At 44.3% G+C, this 16,522-nt stretch overlaps 1 protein-coding gene across 17 annotated transcripts in view; it reads right to left on the bottom strand.

Moving 5' to 3' along the window:
* The window catches only part of LOC138349637 (protein outspread-like), a 287,191-nt gene extending 271,009 nt beyond the window's left edge, over nt 1–16,182 (bottom strand). For all 17 annotated transcript variants that reach the window (XM_069304611.1, XM_069304568.1, XM_069304532.1 and 14 more), the window contains exon 1: nt 15,578–16,182. In XM_069304611.1, the coding sequence (XP_069160712.1) occupies nt 15,578–15,697 (120 nt within the window). In that variant the 5' untranslated portion in view covers nt 15,698–16,182. The remainder of the gene's footprint in view (nt 1–15,577) is intronic.
* Between the last annotated feature and the right edge of the window lie 340 nt (nt 16,183–16,522).

Below are 16,522 nucleotides of genomic sequence, written 5' to 3' on the forward strand. Positions count from 1 at the left end.
TGGCGTTGGCGTGTACGACACGCAGACTGTGGTGGTGGGCAGCAGACCTGAGAGTCAGACAGTCAGCCAAGTGTCAGCAGCCATGGAACACACAACGCTGACACTACAGGCGAGAGAATGAAAGATATACATTGTAAGTTGGACGCCCGCACGCACGCCCGCACATGGAGGCGCCCAGCAGACTGCGAGGACTGAACTATGAGGAAAGTTTAGGCCTAAAGGGAGTGAACTTCACCACGCTTCTCCATTGTAAAAGCTGATCAATCACCCCGTGTGCTCGACGGCTCAATGACCCACTACATAATATCAAACTAGTATGTAGTAGAACTACATGTGGTCTCCATCTCACGTTGGCCTCTGAATGCATGATAGAGCTGATAAGTTAGCCAAAGAATCTGCCTTTAAAGGAGCCGTTGAGTGTAACCTTGGATTGTCAATAAGCAGTCTTGAGACCAATAGTGCACCAAGAACTTCAACAAGATCTTGTAGATCTGAGGCAAAGTGAAATTGACACTAGTAATTTCATGTCATCATACTATCATGCAAGAGGAGCCACACATCTATGGTTCATCCAATAAAATCAGCAGACTTCTGCTGCTACTGCTCGGCTTAGACTCGGTTACAAGTATCTCTGGGAATTCTCATTATCTGCTGATGTAGACCTGACCAAATGTAAACCGTGTCAATAAAATTATTGGCACACCCTCCGTCACTATGTGATGGAGTGCGAAAAGATACGTGAATTCAGAGACAATTCTAAAACCAATGTTCCAGCGATGTGTAAATATTTCATTTAAAATGATCTTCTACCAGAAATTTTAGCCAAATATCCCCAGTTTGCTAACTGTAGGTAGTAACTAAGCGATTGTAAGCTATCCACCGCTGCCCACTGGATGGGGGGCGGTGTGCAGGACAAACATATCAATTGTGACACTAGCTCTCCACATGTCAGTTGCTTAATTTAGAAACTGTACTTGAGGTCGATCTCGAACCTATTGATGATGTGACGACTTATACTGAATTTTGTAACTAGTTCATCAAGATTGTAACTTGCTTAGCTAAATGAATTGTGGGGTTCAGTCCCTGAGCCCATTATGTGCCTCTGTAATCCTTTCCACTACCGCCCACAAGATGGGTATGGGGTGCATAATAAATGAAGTAAACTAGTAGAACTACACAATATGTAGTGGAACTATATATTGTGTAGTTCCAGTACATAAATATGATACTTGAAGAGCAAGTTAGAACAAGGATACATGGATAGCAAATTCAGGGACATAGGCCTATTAGAAAACAACAAACTATGTAACAGCAGTGAGCAAGTGGAATGTATCAGACAGACAGACAGGAACCTAGATAGTACTACTCCTATCTCGTCTACTCCTAGATTGTAGACTAATCCAGTTAATTATTTCAGACATAGACACGACAGGAAAGAGAAGCTTGCGCTTCAACAGTCATGTGAGAATACCCCCCCCCCCCCCCACAACCCTCCCACCAACCCCCCCCCACAACCCTCCCACCAAACCCAACCCACCCCAACCCCCCACCCACCCAGAGTGCAGATTCTCAATCCTGCAACACAAACATTACGTAAATCACCCTGGTGGTGGGGGGGTGGGGGGGCTGTTTACACAAGACTTGACGTGTAAACATAAGGAGGTGGGATGGGGGTGGGTACACCCTCCAGCATAATGAGTACTCATTCATCAGCCACCAGACTCTCCTCACCACCCCATCACACTTCATGGGGTGGTGAGGAGAGACTCTCCTCACCACCCCGTCACATCATCACATCAAGACTTTGATAAAGCCGCCTTCAAAGACTTTGATAAAGCCGCCTTCAAACGCCATAGCAACTTCAAATTCATTTGACGTTTTGGAGGACGAGTGCTGTGGAGAGACTGTGGATCGCGCAAAAGGGAAAGCAACGAAGAGAAAGGAAGCGCAGGCCCCTCAGAAAGTAAAGGAAGTACCTAAGCAAACATTAGTTGTGGGAGATTCCCAGATAAGGTATTTGGATAGAACGTTTTGTGCTAGAGATAGGGGGAACAGGTTAAGGGTTTGCTATCCCGGAGCTGGCATTGGTGATATTATAAACAACATGAATGATATTATGGCTGGTAATGGGAACAATCCCATTATTTGCATTAGCGTGGGAGGAAATGATGTTGGTCGAGTCAGGAGTGAGGAACTGATTCAGAGGTATAAAACAGCCATAGAGTTAGTTAGGAGCAAGGGAGGAATCCCGATCATATGTGGCATTCTTCCAAGAAAGGGAGTGGGAAATGAATGGATATCGAGGGCACTTGGTGTCAATTGCCGGCTGGAAAGATATTGCAAATCAAATGCAATATCTTTCATAGACAACTGGGAACACTTCTATGGAAGAAATGAAATGTATGCTCGTGATGGGGTGCATCTATCGAGAGCTGGGGTTGTTGCTGTTGCGAACTCGCTAGAAGAAGTGGTTAGAGGTGTTTGTTTGGGTTTAAACTGTTAGTAGATAGAGGTATGGGAATTGATTTGGAGGAAGGAGGTAATAAAAGTATGTGTTTGTGGGAGAAAGGAATTGGCAAAACGATCAGGGAAAGAGAAGGTCCGCAAAATAACAATTCACTTAGGGTATATTACACTAACAGTAGAAGTCTAAGAAATAAAATTAACGAATTAAATGCTCTTGTCTGCACAGAAAAAATAGATATTATTGCACTTACCGAAACGTGGATGAATGTAGAAAATAGAGAACTATTAGCTGAATATCAAATATATGGATTTAAACTATTTCACACAGATAGATATATTAGACGAGGAGGTGGAGTAGCCATATATGTTAGGGACAATTTGAAATGTAGTCTCAAAGAGGGAATCAAAACAGAGCCACACACAGAAACTATTTGGATTGAATTAAACGAAAAAGCTAATAATATTATAATAGGAGTAATATATAGGCCACCAAATTTAGACAGAATGGAAGCAAAGCATCTATGGGATGAAATATCTAGAGCATCTAGATCTAACAGTATTTATGTCATGGGTGACTTTAATTTTAGCGGAATAAACTGGTTGAACAAAACAGGGAATAGTGAAGCAGAAGATTTTCTAGAATTAATTGACGATTGCTTTCTTACGCAACACATTAAGGAACCAACACGGGAAAATAATATTTTAGATTTAGTGTTAACTAACAGGGAAACGCAAATTAATGACATCGAAATAGGGAGTGAGCTAGGGAGCAGTGATCACAAAGAAATCAGATTTAGCATAGAATGGAATAGACCAGTAGGAGAAAATTCTGTTAAAGTGCCAGATTTTCGAAAAGCTGATTTTAATAGCCTAAGAAATTTTTTGGGTCAAATTGATTGGAAAAGCTTGGGTATGGGGTGTGGGCCGGTCTTGGAGCGAGACATGAACCCAGCGATAGGTGACTTAAATGGGGATTTCGATGTGGATTCAATATATAACTTATTTAAGAATATTCTAAACAAAGCACAGGAACGTAGTATACCATACAAATTGAATAGATCGTATACTAATGACCCAAAGTGGATAACAAAGAATTTGAAGAACCTTATAGGTAAAAAGAGAGCTTGGTACAAAAGGATTAAAAATGGGGAGGTCACTTTAGAACAGGAATTCGTACAACTGGTTAGAAATGTTAAAAAAGAGATAAGGAAAGCAAAAAGAAACTATGAAGTTCGCATAGCAGGGCAAGCAAAGACAAATCCTAAAGGGTTTTTTCAGTTATATCGTACTAAGACTAGGGAAAGGATAGGTCCATTAAAAACTGAGACAGGTCAAATAACAGATAGTGATGAAGAGATGAGTAGTATTTTTAATAAATATTTTGTATCTGTATTTACTAAAGAGGAACTTAACAATATGCCTTCAGCCGAACAAGTCTATGTGGGTGGGGACGAGGACAGGTTGACGAGTTTAGCAGTTACCAGGGAGGATGTTCTTAAACAAATAGTAAAACTCAAACCAAACAAATCCCCAGGGCCGGATGAAGTGTTTGCTAGGGTGCTTAAAGAATGCAAAGAGGAGCTTTGTGACCCACTGTCAACCATATTTAATAAATCAATAGAGTCAGGCAGAGTGCCAGAGTTTTGGAAAGTTGCTAATGTGATACCAGTTTTTAAGAAAGGAGATAGATCACTTGCGTCTAACTATCGACCAATTAGCCTAACGTCTATTGTGGGAAAGTTACTCGAATCTATAATAGCAAATAAAATTCGTCTTCATCTTGAAAAACATAAATTAATAATTGAGTCGCAACATGGTTTTATAAATGGCCGTTCATGTTTAACAAATTTGTTATCTTTTTATTCTAGCATTGTTGAGGCAGTTGATAGTGGTAAGGATTGCGATGTTGTATACCTTGACTTTAGCAAAGCTTTTGATACAGTGCCACATGAAAGACTGATTAAAAAAATAGAGTCTCATGGTATTGGGGGTGCTATATTAAGCTGGATTAGGGCATGGCTATACCAAAGGAAACAGAGAGTTAGTATAAATGGAATCAAGTCAGAGTGGGAAAATGTTGTAAGTGGAGTGCCTCAAGGCTCTGTCCTGGTACCTCTGTTGTTTATAATATATATAAATGATTTAGATTCAGGTTTGAGTAGCAACATTTGCAAATTTGCCGATGATACGAAAATCGGTAGGGAAATTAATTCGGAGGAGGACTCACTATCACTTCAAGTTGATCTAGATAGGGTTTTGAAATGGTCAAAGGATTGGCAGATGCAGTTTAATGCTGATAAATGTAAAGTTCTGAGGTTAGGTAATGATGATAGAGTTACAAGATACGAGCTAGATGGTGTTGTGATTGCGAAGTCGGATTGCGAAAGGGATCTGGGAGTTATGATTAGTAAGAATTTAAAACAAAAGGATCAATGCATAAATGTTCGTAATAAGGCAAATCGGACACTTGGATTTATTAATCGCAGCGTTAGTAACAAGACACCTGGTGTGGTTCTCAAGCTATATCTTGCTCTAGTTAGACCCCATTTAGATTATGCAGTTCAGTTTTGGTCGCCATATTATAGAATGGATATAAATTCACTTGAACGTGTCCAGCGTAGGATGACTAAGTTAATTCCCCAAATTAGAAATCTTTCATATGAAGAAAGATTAACAAAGCTTAAGTTGCATTCACTGGAAAGGCGAAGAGTTAGGGGTGACATGATAGAGGTTTACAAGTGGATGAATGGACATAACCGGGGGGATATTAATAGGGTATTAAAAGTATCAACACAGGACAGAACACGAAACAATGGATATAAATTGGATAAGTTTAGATTTAGGAAAGACTTGGGTAAATACTGGTTCAGTAACAGGGTTGTTGATTTGTGGAACCAATTGCCGCGTAACATTGTGGAGGTGGGGTCCCTCGATTGTTTCAAGCACGGGTTGGACAAGTATATGAGTGGGATTGGGTGGTTATAGAATAGGAGCTGCCTCGTATGGGCCAATAGGCCTTCTGCAGTTACCTTTGTTCTTATGTTCTTATGTTCATCCCTTCCTTCTATAGCTTTCCCAACGCCAAGAAAGTGTCGTACTATAATGCCCTTATCCTAACCTACCACAGGACCCAAAACAGAGAATGGGACAGTACGTCAATTTCGCGAGCCGCTACCACTTTCTAGTACGACGATTTTTGGCCATAGGTAGAGTATACGTCAACATGCGACGTGCTGCGCATCAACGCTGCAGAGGAACACTAATGGACGCTTCAGGAAGGAATGGGCGAGACAGTAAGGGATGAAGAAGGAAATCGGGGGAAGAGAATAAGAAAACAGGAAGAATAATTATATCTACAGTGATCCATGTGGACCAGAATCGTCCGCTCCCTTTCCTCCTGTTATCTTCTGTTATCATCTCCCCCTCACAACAAACACTTCCCGGTCCATATTCTCCCATCCCATCACCACCTTTCCCATTCATGTTCTCCCATCCCATCACCCCTTCTCCCGCTCGGGCAGCACTTGGCACCTCTCAACACTACTCTGATCTTATCACCACCAGGGAGGGGGGTGGAGGTGGCCAGAATCGAACCCATGTTTCCTGATAAACGGCTGTCAAAGCCCGCCACTAATGTCTAGACGGGGAGGGGGAAGCTGAGGGGTTGGGGAGGGACCTAGTGGGGCTTAGGGGGAAGGACATCAGGGGGACTGAGCTCTAGTTAACTAGAGTGTGGGGGTGGGGGGGGGAGAGAGATCACCAGAGAGGGCAGGAAGGAAAGGGTACACTCTCCCACCATTGCCTTAGTCAGGAAGACTGTTACCCAGATACTTCCAGGTTCCCCCAAACCCAGAAGTAAACTTGTCAGGATACCCCTCCACATACTCACTAAATACAGTCTTACTAATAAAAACTATAGGCCAACGTAACAGCAGTAGGCCTACTAATAATTTATACCATAGGCTTCATACATTGATTCCAAAACAAACAAAAATATGTAACATATGTTGGCTCCAAATATAATCATCTCCCCCCCCCCGCCATTCATCCTATTCCCTTCCTCATCGCATGCATCGCTCCACAGGGCATATGATCACAACCTACAAGATACTGAGGGGAATATACAAGGGAGGAAAGGACATCCTGTTTAAGGTGAGATAAAGTAGTACACTAGGACACGAGTGGAAGCTGCAAACACAAATGTCTCAGAAATACTCGTACCCTGTACGGGTGGTCAACAACCCGGCCTCCCAATAGCACATCGCATTTTGACCTCTACCTAAGGCTAAAAATTGTCGTACTAAACAATGGTGGCCGTTCGCGAAATTGACGTAGTCCCTCTTTCTGTCGTTTGGTAGGTTAGGTTAGGGCACGTTAGTACGACAGTTTCTCGGCGCTGGGAAACCTTAAGAGGACAGGCTGTGTCAACAAGTGGGGTGCTCTGAGGAGACGAGCACGCCAACTCCAGCCACGACTATAAGGCCAGTTTCGACGAAGAATATGGCCGTCAGAATACTTAAATTACAACACAAGTACAGCGAGACTGGCAGGCAGGGAGCGCTGGGCCGCAGGTACCCGTACAGTGAGGGATAGTTAAGTACAGCCCCACAAGCACACACTTACGGGCCCACTATAGTGCTACATGGAAATTATCTTCCGAGTAGGTGAAGCTACAACAACAGTAGAACACTGTGCATGGTTATTCTCACGAGTGAGCACACAGCCATATGGCTTCCCGCCCACCACCACCACCCGGTCGTGTCATCACACTAGCCTACATATCACCACCACCACCTAACCTGGGATCAGATAATGTACAATCTAGCTCAGCATAAGTCAGCTGATAAGTGGCCTTATCTGGTGAACTTTATAGAGCTTCACTTTCCTCTATTTTAATATACTGATGTAAAGCGCGTATAATAGTCATATATGGTGCTAGGCTTTCTAGGCTTGCATCTAAACAACAAATGTATTAACATTATTATTGTTTGAAGACAAACAATAGCGGGTTGTTCAAACTTTGTGTGTGTGTACTCACCTAATTGTGCTTGCGGGGGTTGAGCTCTGGCTCTTTGGTCCCGCCTCAACCGTCAATCAGCAGGTGTGCAGGTTCCTGAGCCTATTGGGCATTATCATATCTACACTTGAAACTGTGTATGGAGTCAGCCTCCACCACATCACCACCTAATGCATTCCATTTGTCAACCACTCTGACACTAAAAAAGTTCTTTCTAATATCTCTGTGGCTCATTTGGGCACTCAGTTTCCACCTGTGTCCCCTAGTGCGTGTGCCCCTTGTGTTAATTAAATAGTCTGTCTTTATCTACCCCGTCAATTCCCTTGAGAATCTTGAATGTGGTGATCATGTCCCACCCTAACTCTTCTGTCTTCTAGCGAAGTGAAGTTTAATTCCCGTAGTCTCTCCTCGTAGCTCATACCTCTCAGCTCGGGGTACTAGTCTGGTGGCAAACCTTTGAACCTTTTCCAGTTTAGTCTTATCCTTGACTAGTTATGGACTTTATGCTGGAGCCGCATACTCCAGGATTGGCCTGACATATGTGGTATACAAAGTTCTGAATATATATATGTTTGTGTGTATGTATATATATGTGTGTGCGCGTGTGCGCGTGTGTGCGTGTGTGCGCGTGTGGGAAAAAAAAAAAAAAAAAAAAAAAAACATTATTAGTTACAGTTGAGAAGCGGGCCGAAAGAGCAGAGCTCAATCCCCGCAAGAACAAATAGGTGAATATAAATAGGTGAATACATACAAGCCAGTGTTGGTGGCTACCATATATACCCCCCGGGGGTCACGACGTATAGTAGGTTAGTGTTGTCACCGGGCAGGTGGCGCCACAGTGCGTCACTCAGACGGGTCCCACCTGTAAACCCACCCACCTGGGGAGCGTGTCCTGCCCAAGGTAAACTGCTCACTCTCATACACACGTATACATCATCCACTGCCATACCATAGGAATTTCTAGAGTAGATTAAAAGTCACATTCAATAAATCTGAATAAATTCAATAACCAGCTGTATCAGTTATTCCTCTTTGTCTCCGTGCCTAGTTAACCTGGACATATTATCCGCGAACTGTAAGTCACGTGAAGTAACAATTGACATATCTACAGTCATTAGTGATCAACTGTGTGTCCCCTAGGTAGTTAGCATCACACGTCCCCCGAGGGCGTCACTCCTCACAGCACTCAAGGTGCACGCCGTTCTCGCCAGTGTTTCCAACGTCAAGAACCTGTTGTACTAAAGTGCCTTAACCTAACCTACCAGAGGACTCTCAGACAGAAAACGGGACATTATGTCAATTTCGCGAGCCGGTATTTTCTAGAACGACAGTTTCTGGGCTTTGGTAACGTATACGTCTAAATACTGACTATTGAGAGGACGGGCGGCGGGGACACCCCCATGGGCTCGCCCGCTCCCTCTCTTAAGGAAATTAAACAAAAAAAAGACTCGCTAATTCAGTAACTTGGAATGAGCGTACATGGGGTGGCGGCAGGTAAGACAGATGTTCTAGTATAGTCTTGGTATATCATCTAACTCTAATCACTGTCAGTTCTTCACTGCCGTAGTCGTATACTCACCTAGATTTACTTGGGGGGGCTGAGCTTTGGCTCTTTGGTCCCGCCTCTCAACCGTCAATCTACTGTACAGATTCCTGAGCTTCTCAAGCTCCATCAAATCTACATTTGAAACTGTGTATGGAGTCAGTCTCCACCACATCACTTCCTAATGCATTCCATTTACTAACTACAACATTATAAGAACAAGACAAACAAGAGAGCGCTCTTCGAACTAGAGGGCGCCTGTGATGGTGTGACGGGTACCACGACAGGTCGTGCACCTCGGCCCCGCAGTACAGCCTTACATAAAGCAACCGTTAGAGGGGAAGACAACTTGTCAATCACCACCGAACAAGCGGGTGAAAGGATTACTGACGTAGGCTACAGAGGAAGTGTGGGCAACAAGGAAGTAGTTATTTATATGAGGATATTAGTCCCCCTTCCCTGCCTCTCCCGGCCCTATACCCCCCCCCCCACCTGGCACCTCCCCTCCCAGACTCCCCCCACCCACCTGGCACCTCCCCTCCCAGACTCCCCCCACCCACCTGGCACCTCCCCTCCCAGACACCCCCCCCCACCTGACACCTCCCCTCCCAGACACTATCCCCCACCTGACACCTCCCCTCCCACACCCCCCCCCCCCACCTGACACCTCCCCTCCCACACCCCCCCCCACCTGACACCTCCCCCCCCCACCAGTTACTTCACCAGCATGTAGAGCAGCTGGAACAGTGTGCTCACGCGGTTTACCTTTCACTACAGTAGAGTTCTGTGTCAGGTGGTTGCCCACTCACGTACAAGCAAGCTCCCCCCCCCCTCCTTCCCCCCCCCCAAGAAAAAAAAAACTTTTCCGACAATCAAAGTCGTATCTATGGTTACGTTAGTATGTGTTAGCTTACGCTAGACTGTGAGGTTCGGATTTGGTCAAGTTTATTTATTTATTTATTTATTTATTTATATATATATATACAAGGGTTCTGACATTCTTGTAGAGCCGCCAGCACGCACACCGTCTCGGGCAGGTCCTTAATCCTAATTTTCCCCGGAATACGACCCGCCAAATCGTTTTACAACCAGGTACCCATTGACTGCTGGGTGAAGAGGCTACAGTTAAGGATTGGCGCCCAGTCAATCCTCCCCGGCCAGGATACGAACCCAGGCCAAAATGATCGCGAAACGCCTGGTGAGTGTCTTACCACTGCGCCACGGGGACTGATTGTGTTGGGTTAAGTTGGTTGGGTTAAGTCTGGATAGATTAGGTTAGGTTAGGTCAGGCTTGATTAAATTAGGTTAGGGTTGGGTTAGATTACGTTGGGTTGAGTTAGGTTAGGTTACGTTAGTTTGGGTTGGGTAACGTTAGGTTGGGTTATGTTGGGTTGGGTTATGTTGGGTTGGGTTAGGTTGGGTTGGAATGAGTTGACTTATGCTGGGTTGAGTTGGGTTGGGCTGGGTCAGGTTACGTTGGGTTAGTCAAGGTTGGTTATACAATCAGTTGGCGAACAGTCTTGTGAACGATGCGACATATACCCCCCCCCCTCCACCTCCAAGGGAAGAGCCAAGACCCCTGCAGCAGCCCCAGACCCCCCCCCCCCCATGGGGACAGCACTACCTCAGGGAGAGCGGTTATCTTGAGATGATTTCGGGGCCTTAGTGTCCCCGCGGCCCGGTCCTCGACCAGGCCTCCACCCCCAGGAAGCAGCCCGTGACAGCTGACTAACACCCAGGTACCTATTTTACTGCTAGGCAACAGGAGAATAGGGTGAAAAACTCTGCCCATTGTTTCTCATCGGTGCCCGGGATCGAACCCGGGACCACAGGATCGCAAGTCCAGCGTGCTGTCCGCTCGGCCGACCGGTGTTGAGCGGTGCACAACACCACCACCCTGCCCACACCCACACCACCACCACCCTGCCCACACCCACACCACCACCACCCTGCCCACACCCACACCACCCTGCCCACACCCACACACGTGGGAACTCTTGACACTATGAGCACTAAATTATCAACTGTAAATATATTACAAAATCGTTAAATTGCTGGGGTCTGTTTTCATGTATGTTACCACACGTGCGTAGGCCTAGTAACCTGGCGACCGATAGGCCTACAATCCCAGGTAAAGAGAAGCCACCTTAAAATTCCACATTCTCAATCGAGGAGAAGAGTGGAGGAGGAGGTAGGAAAGATGGAAGGAGAAACACAGGAGAGAGAGAGAGAGAGAGAGAGAGAGAGAGAGAGAGAGAGAGAGAGAGAGAGAGAGAGAGAGAGAGAGAGAGAGAGAGAGAGAGAGAGAGAGAGAGACAGGAGAGATACAGGCGAGAAAGATACATATGAGAGATACAGGAAACAGAAAAAATAACCCCAAGAATATGGGGAGAAAAAATCCAAGTAAACCAATAGAGTATAATATTAACACCTTTTATCCTAGGATCAAATTGCTAGCAGGTGCGTGGCCTGCCTGCGCGAGGCCGGCCCCTCCAAGCGTCCATCCGCGCACATGAACGCGTCGCTCAAGAACTGTTGCATGGTGCACCTCTTCCCCCTACACCATTCCTCACATAAAGTCATGCATGAAAAACAGCAAAGCCGTGATTACAAGAATGTGACCGGCTAGCATATAGCGAAAGCCGTCGGCAATGTTGCAATCAACTTGCATAGCACGTCGCCGAGGAGACGATGGCATGGCCGTTTTCCATCCCCATAAATATGTTGTGCATGGCCGCCTCCACTGTCTAATGCATTCTTTCTGACTTGTTTGTGTCGGGAGCTAACAACAGGGACCCACTGGCCGTGACGCAGTCCATTGAAATTAGAATTTGGTGAATATTATATTATATTATATATATATATATATATATATATATATATATATATATATATATATATATATATATATATATATATATATATATATATATATATATATATAACTGAAAACTCACACCCCAGAAGTGACTCGAACCCATACTCCCAGAAGCAACGCAACTGGTATGTACAAGACGCCTTAATCCACTTGACCATCACGACCGGACATAATGAGGTGATAGCCGAGGCTATTTGAACCACCCCACCGCCGGCACTCGGATAGTAATCTTGGGCATAGCATTTTACCAAATCACCTCATTCTTTGGGGCACACGTGAGGAACACAAATGCGAACAAGCCTGAATGGTCCCCAGGACAATATGCAACTGAAAACTCACACCCCAGAAGTGACTCGAACCCATACTCCCAGAAGCAACGCAACTGGTATGTACAAGACGCCTTAATCCACTTATTAAGGCGTCTTGTACATACCAGTTGCGTTGCTTCTGGGAGTATGGGTTCGAGTCACTTCTGGGGTGTGAGTTTTCAGTTGCATATTGTCCTGGGGACCATTCAGGCTTGTTCGCATATATATATATATATATATATATATATATATATATATATATATATATATATATATATATATATATATATATATATATAAAATATAATATAATATAATATTCACCAAATTCTAATATATATATATATATATATATATATATATATATATATATATATATATATACACACACACAATGTATATAAGTATCTAATTGTATGTAGATAGGAGCTGCCTCGTATGGGCCAATAGGCCTTCCACAGTTACCTCTATTCTTATGTTTCACCCCCCATTTATCCCTTATGTATCCCCCCATGTTTTCACCTTTATTGTCTTATCACCTGACCCAGTGTGGGTATAAAATCAACCAGTCCTGAAAATTCTTTTCACTTAAGAATGAACCATGGAGGTTCGAAACGTTGTGCAAATTGTATAAATAAGTGTAATACATTCTATAGTAATTCACTTCTTTTCTTCACCTTGAAATTACAAAAATGAGTTTTGGAGAACTCCTATTTCAGCTAAGCCCTGATGCTAAGAAGATAGTTAGAGGGATAGAAGCCCTAAATCAGAAGATAGTAAATACAGAATATGCGGTCATATTCAATGAAATATATACATAATATATACATATATAATTATCCAAACGTGATTGCAGTTGTTTATTAAGGTTTCAACATCCGACGATTTATATTTTTTTAACGTAAACTTGCTTAAATTGGAAATAATTTTTTCAGTGTCAAGATAGTGAGTAAATGGAAACCACTCTAAAGTGGTGAAGACAAACACCATACGCAGTTGTACATGTAGGTATGACAGCTTAATAAGCTCCGGAACCTGTACATCTGTCGGTTAAGGGTTGAGCGGCCCGACTCACCAATACAGCTAGGCGAGTACTTCCGCCAGTAACAGTACTTCCTCTTGTAACTAAAAATGAATTCTCAAGCCAGACATGTCAAAACCAACCCCCCCACACAGAGGGCGCTGGTAGATGAGTGGACGGCGCGCGGGACTGGTAATTACGAGGCCTGGGTTCGATTCCCGGCGCCGGCGAGAAACAATGAATTTCAGTGAGAGTGAGTGAGAGAGAGAGAGAGAGATCAGTTTGTTCACCTAGCAGTAAATAGATACCTGAAAGTTAGACAACTGCTACGGTCCCCGTGGGAAAATATAAATCAATCAATAAATAAACAAATAAATACAGACACGCACACGTGTGTGAGTGTGGGGCTTGGCACACCTGTCAAGGTAGATTTAGAGCAAGTGCGATTATCTACCGCCAGGGAGTTGCTAAATGATTGATGGCCACACCAGCGTACTGTGATAAGCGTGTGACGGGTAATCCTCGACCCCTGATGATACTCGTGCAGTCTTCCTTATTAACAGTAATTGCTCGCTCCCTTACAGGGTCAATCTCCCAAGGTCAAGTTTCCAGCCGTTTATGGGTTTTAATAAACAGTTGTTGTTGTTGTTAGAATATAATTAATATCACTGCCAGTATCTGTACCTCGAGTCCGTGTTTTGATTGCATAGAGCAGCAAAACATCGCAGTTTTAGTTACATTGTGTATTTGTGATTTATTATCTCTGAAGCCAGAGGTCGCATTTAATCGTCAGGCTGCTATCGCGGGGAAGGATACTGCTTGACAGTATTTATGAGGGTGTCCAGCTGCTGGACACCTTTTTGACCAGAGGAGAGGCAGTGTTGATGGCTTCAGGGTGGTTACTGCAAGGGCCAGATAAGACTCTTAAAGCTCTTGTAAGGTCGTTGGTTGCTTCACATTCCAGGAGATAGTAAAGTAGTGGCTTTTCTGTGAGTGTTTGGCAGAAGATGCATTCCCTCTGTCTGGGTTCACCTAGGTTAACCTAGACGTAGCCTAGGTTACCGTAGGTTAACCTAGCCGTACTCTAGGTTACCGTAGGTTAACCTAGACGTAGCCTAGGCTACCGTAGGTTAACCTAGACGTAGCCTAGGTTAACCGTAACCTGATCATGTGAAGTTTGCGTGAGCGCGTCCTACACACAGACAGACGAGCACAAGTGAATTTGTACAAGGCAAACTAATAATTAATGACTTCTCCCAAGTTAATTTTAGTTCCAAACTTGTACACAGTATACACGACCCAGAACAAATAAGACACTTTGCTCAGGCGGCCACATATTGACTTATAAGTACATAAAGTCCCACATATTAGTTATAAACTTCGTTACCTTCAGTGTAATAATGTGTTAAACTTTTATTATAACTTGTGTACAGGAGACCATAACAATTGTCAGCCACACTTCCGATGAAATAAACATTCCCTTCACCTGAGGGTGTTTACATCCCAAGTGAACACCAAACATTACATAACTATATGATGTTTACGTACATTTAACATTTGTGACTTCGGTATGGACAAGATGGGCGTCTCACTGTTAACTTAAGGGCAAGATGAGCGTCTCACTGTTAACTTAAGGGCAAGATGGGCGTCTCACTGTTAACTTAAGGGCAAGATGAGCGTCTCACTGTTAACTTAAGGGCAAGATGAGCGTCTCACTGTTAACTTAAGGGCAAGATGGGCGTCTCACTGTTAACTTAAGGGCAAGATGAGCGTCTCACTGTTAACTTAAGGGCAAGATGGGCGTCTCACTGTTAACTTAAGGGCAAGATGGGCGTCTCACTGTTAACTTAAGGGCAAGATGAGCGTCTCACTGTTAACTTAAGGGCAAGATGGGCGTCTCACTGTTAACTTAAGGGCAAGATGGGCGTCTCACTGTTAACTTAAGGGCAAGATGGGCGTCTCACTGTTAACTTAAGGGCAAGATGGGCGTCTCACTGTTAACTTAAGGGCAAGATGGGCGTCTCACTGTTAACTTAAGGGCAAGATGGGCGTCTCAGTGTTAAACTTAAGGGCAAGATGGGCGTCTCAGTGTTATACTTTAGGGCAAGATGGGCGTCTCAGTGTTAAACTTAAGGGCAAGATGGGCGTCTCAGTGTTATACTTTAGGGCAAGATGGGCGTCTCACTGTAAACTTTAGGGCAAGATGGGCGTCTCACTTAAACTTTAGGGCAAGATGGGCGTCTCAGTGTTAAACTTTAGGGCAAGATGGGCGTCTCAATCTTAAACTTAAGGGCAAGATGGGTGTCTTAGTGTTAAACTTAAGGGCAAGGCGAGTACAACTTACCCTATTAGACTCAAGGGCCTCGGCAGAGTGCTCCTCCCTCTGACGAAAGCAATTGGTACATTTGCTCTTGTTGAAGATGTTGGGTTGAAACTTGCGACAGTCGGACTTGTAGTTCGACATTCTTGCCACAACACACTCGCACTCAAGACACACTTAAATCCTGGCAGTTCACGGCTGTAGAGTATTCCTTCCCCTGCTGGTGTGGGAGGGTGGTGGTGGTGGGGGGGGGAGGCGGCCTGTTCCTTCAGACACCGTCACAGGAGTGTGGTAGACACATGCCGGGGGTGACGGAGGGAAGGAGGGCGGCGGTGCCTGCCACAGGTAACACTCGCTAGCTACACTATCACGCCCCGAGGCGCCACACAACACCAAACTTCATTACCTTTTCTCCTCTTTCTTTTTTTGTACACTGTTCGCGCGCTTATACCGCGATCCTTCTTCACATATCTTAGGCACAGATTTCTACGAGCTAATTAATTAAAAAATAAAGCACTTGGTGGGAATATGTATAGCAGAGTAGAATTTAACACAGCAAAATCACGTAGATTTTGTGTGAAAACTCGGTGCGGTCGCCTCACATGCCTGTACACTTGTGAAGCCTGGCGGTGTGGGCCAGCCCCCCGGGGCCGCCACGGCCACCACCACACCGCCACACACTTCACTACTACACTATATCCCACGCCACTCCTCACTTACACACTCATATTTTCTCTCTTGATATCTCATATTAATTGTACTCGATACATTAAGCTGTAAAACGATGGTTATATTGCTATAGTTGATTAATAAATATTGGTTAAGAGGTTAGATTGTGACTTCTGGCTACTCGCCACAGCCTGGCCGCCTTACAACCCTACGCTGAAGAAACTATTGCCACTCACCTTTACAATATATAAAGCATTAATAACGCTCAGCGAATCTTTTAAATAAAAACTGTTATGGATT

The sequence above is a fragment of the Procambarus clarkii genome, chromosome 1 (assembly GCF_040958095.1).
Source record: "Procambarus clarkii isolate CNS0578487 chromosome 1, FALCON_Pclarkii_2.0, whole genome shotgun sequence".
NCBI classification, from domain to species: domain Eukaryota; kingdom Metazoa; phylum Arthropoda; class Malacostraca; order Decapoda; family Cambaridae; genus Procambarus; species Procambarus clarkii.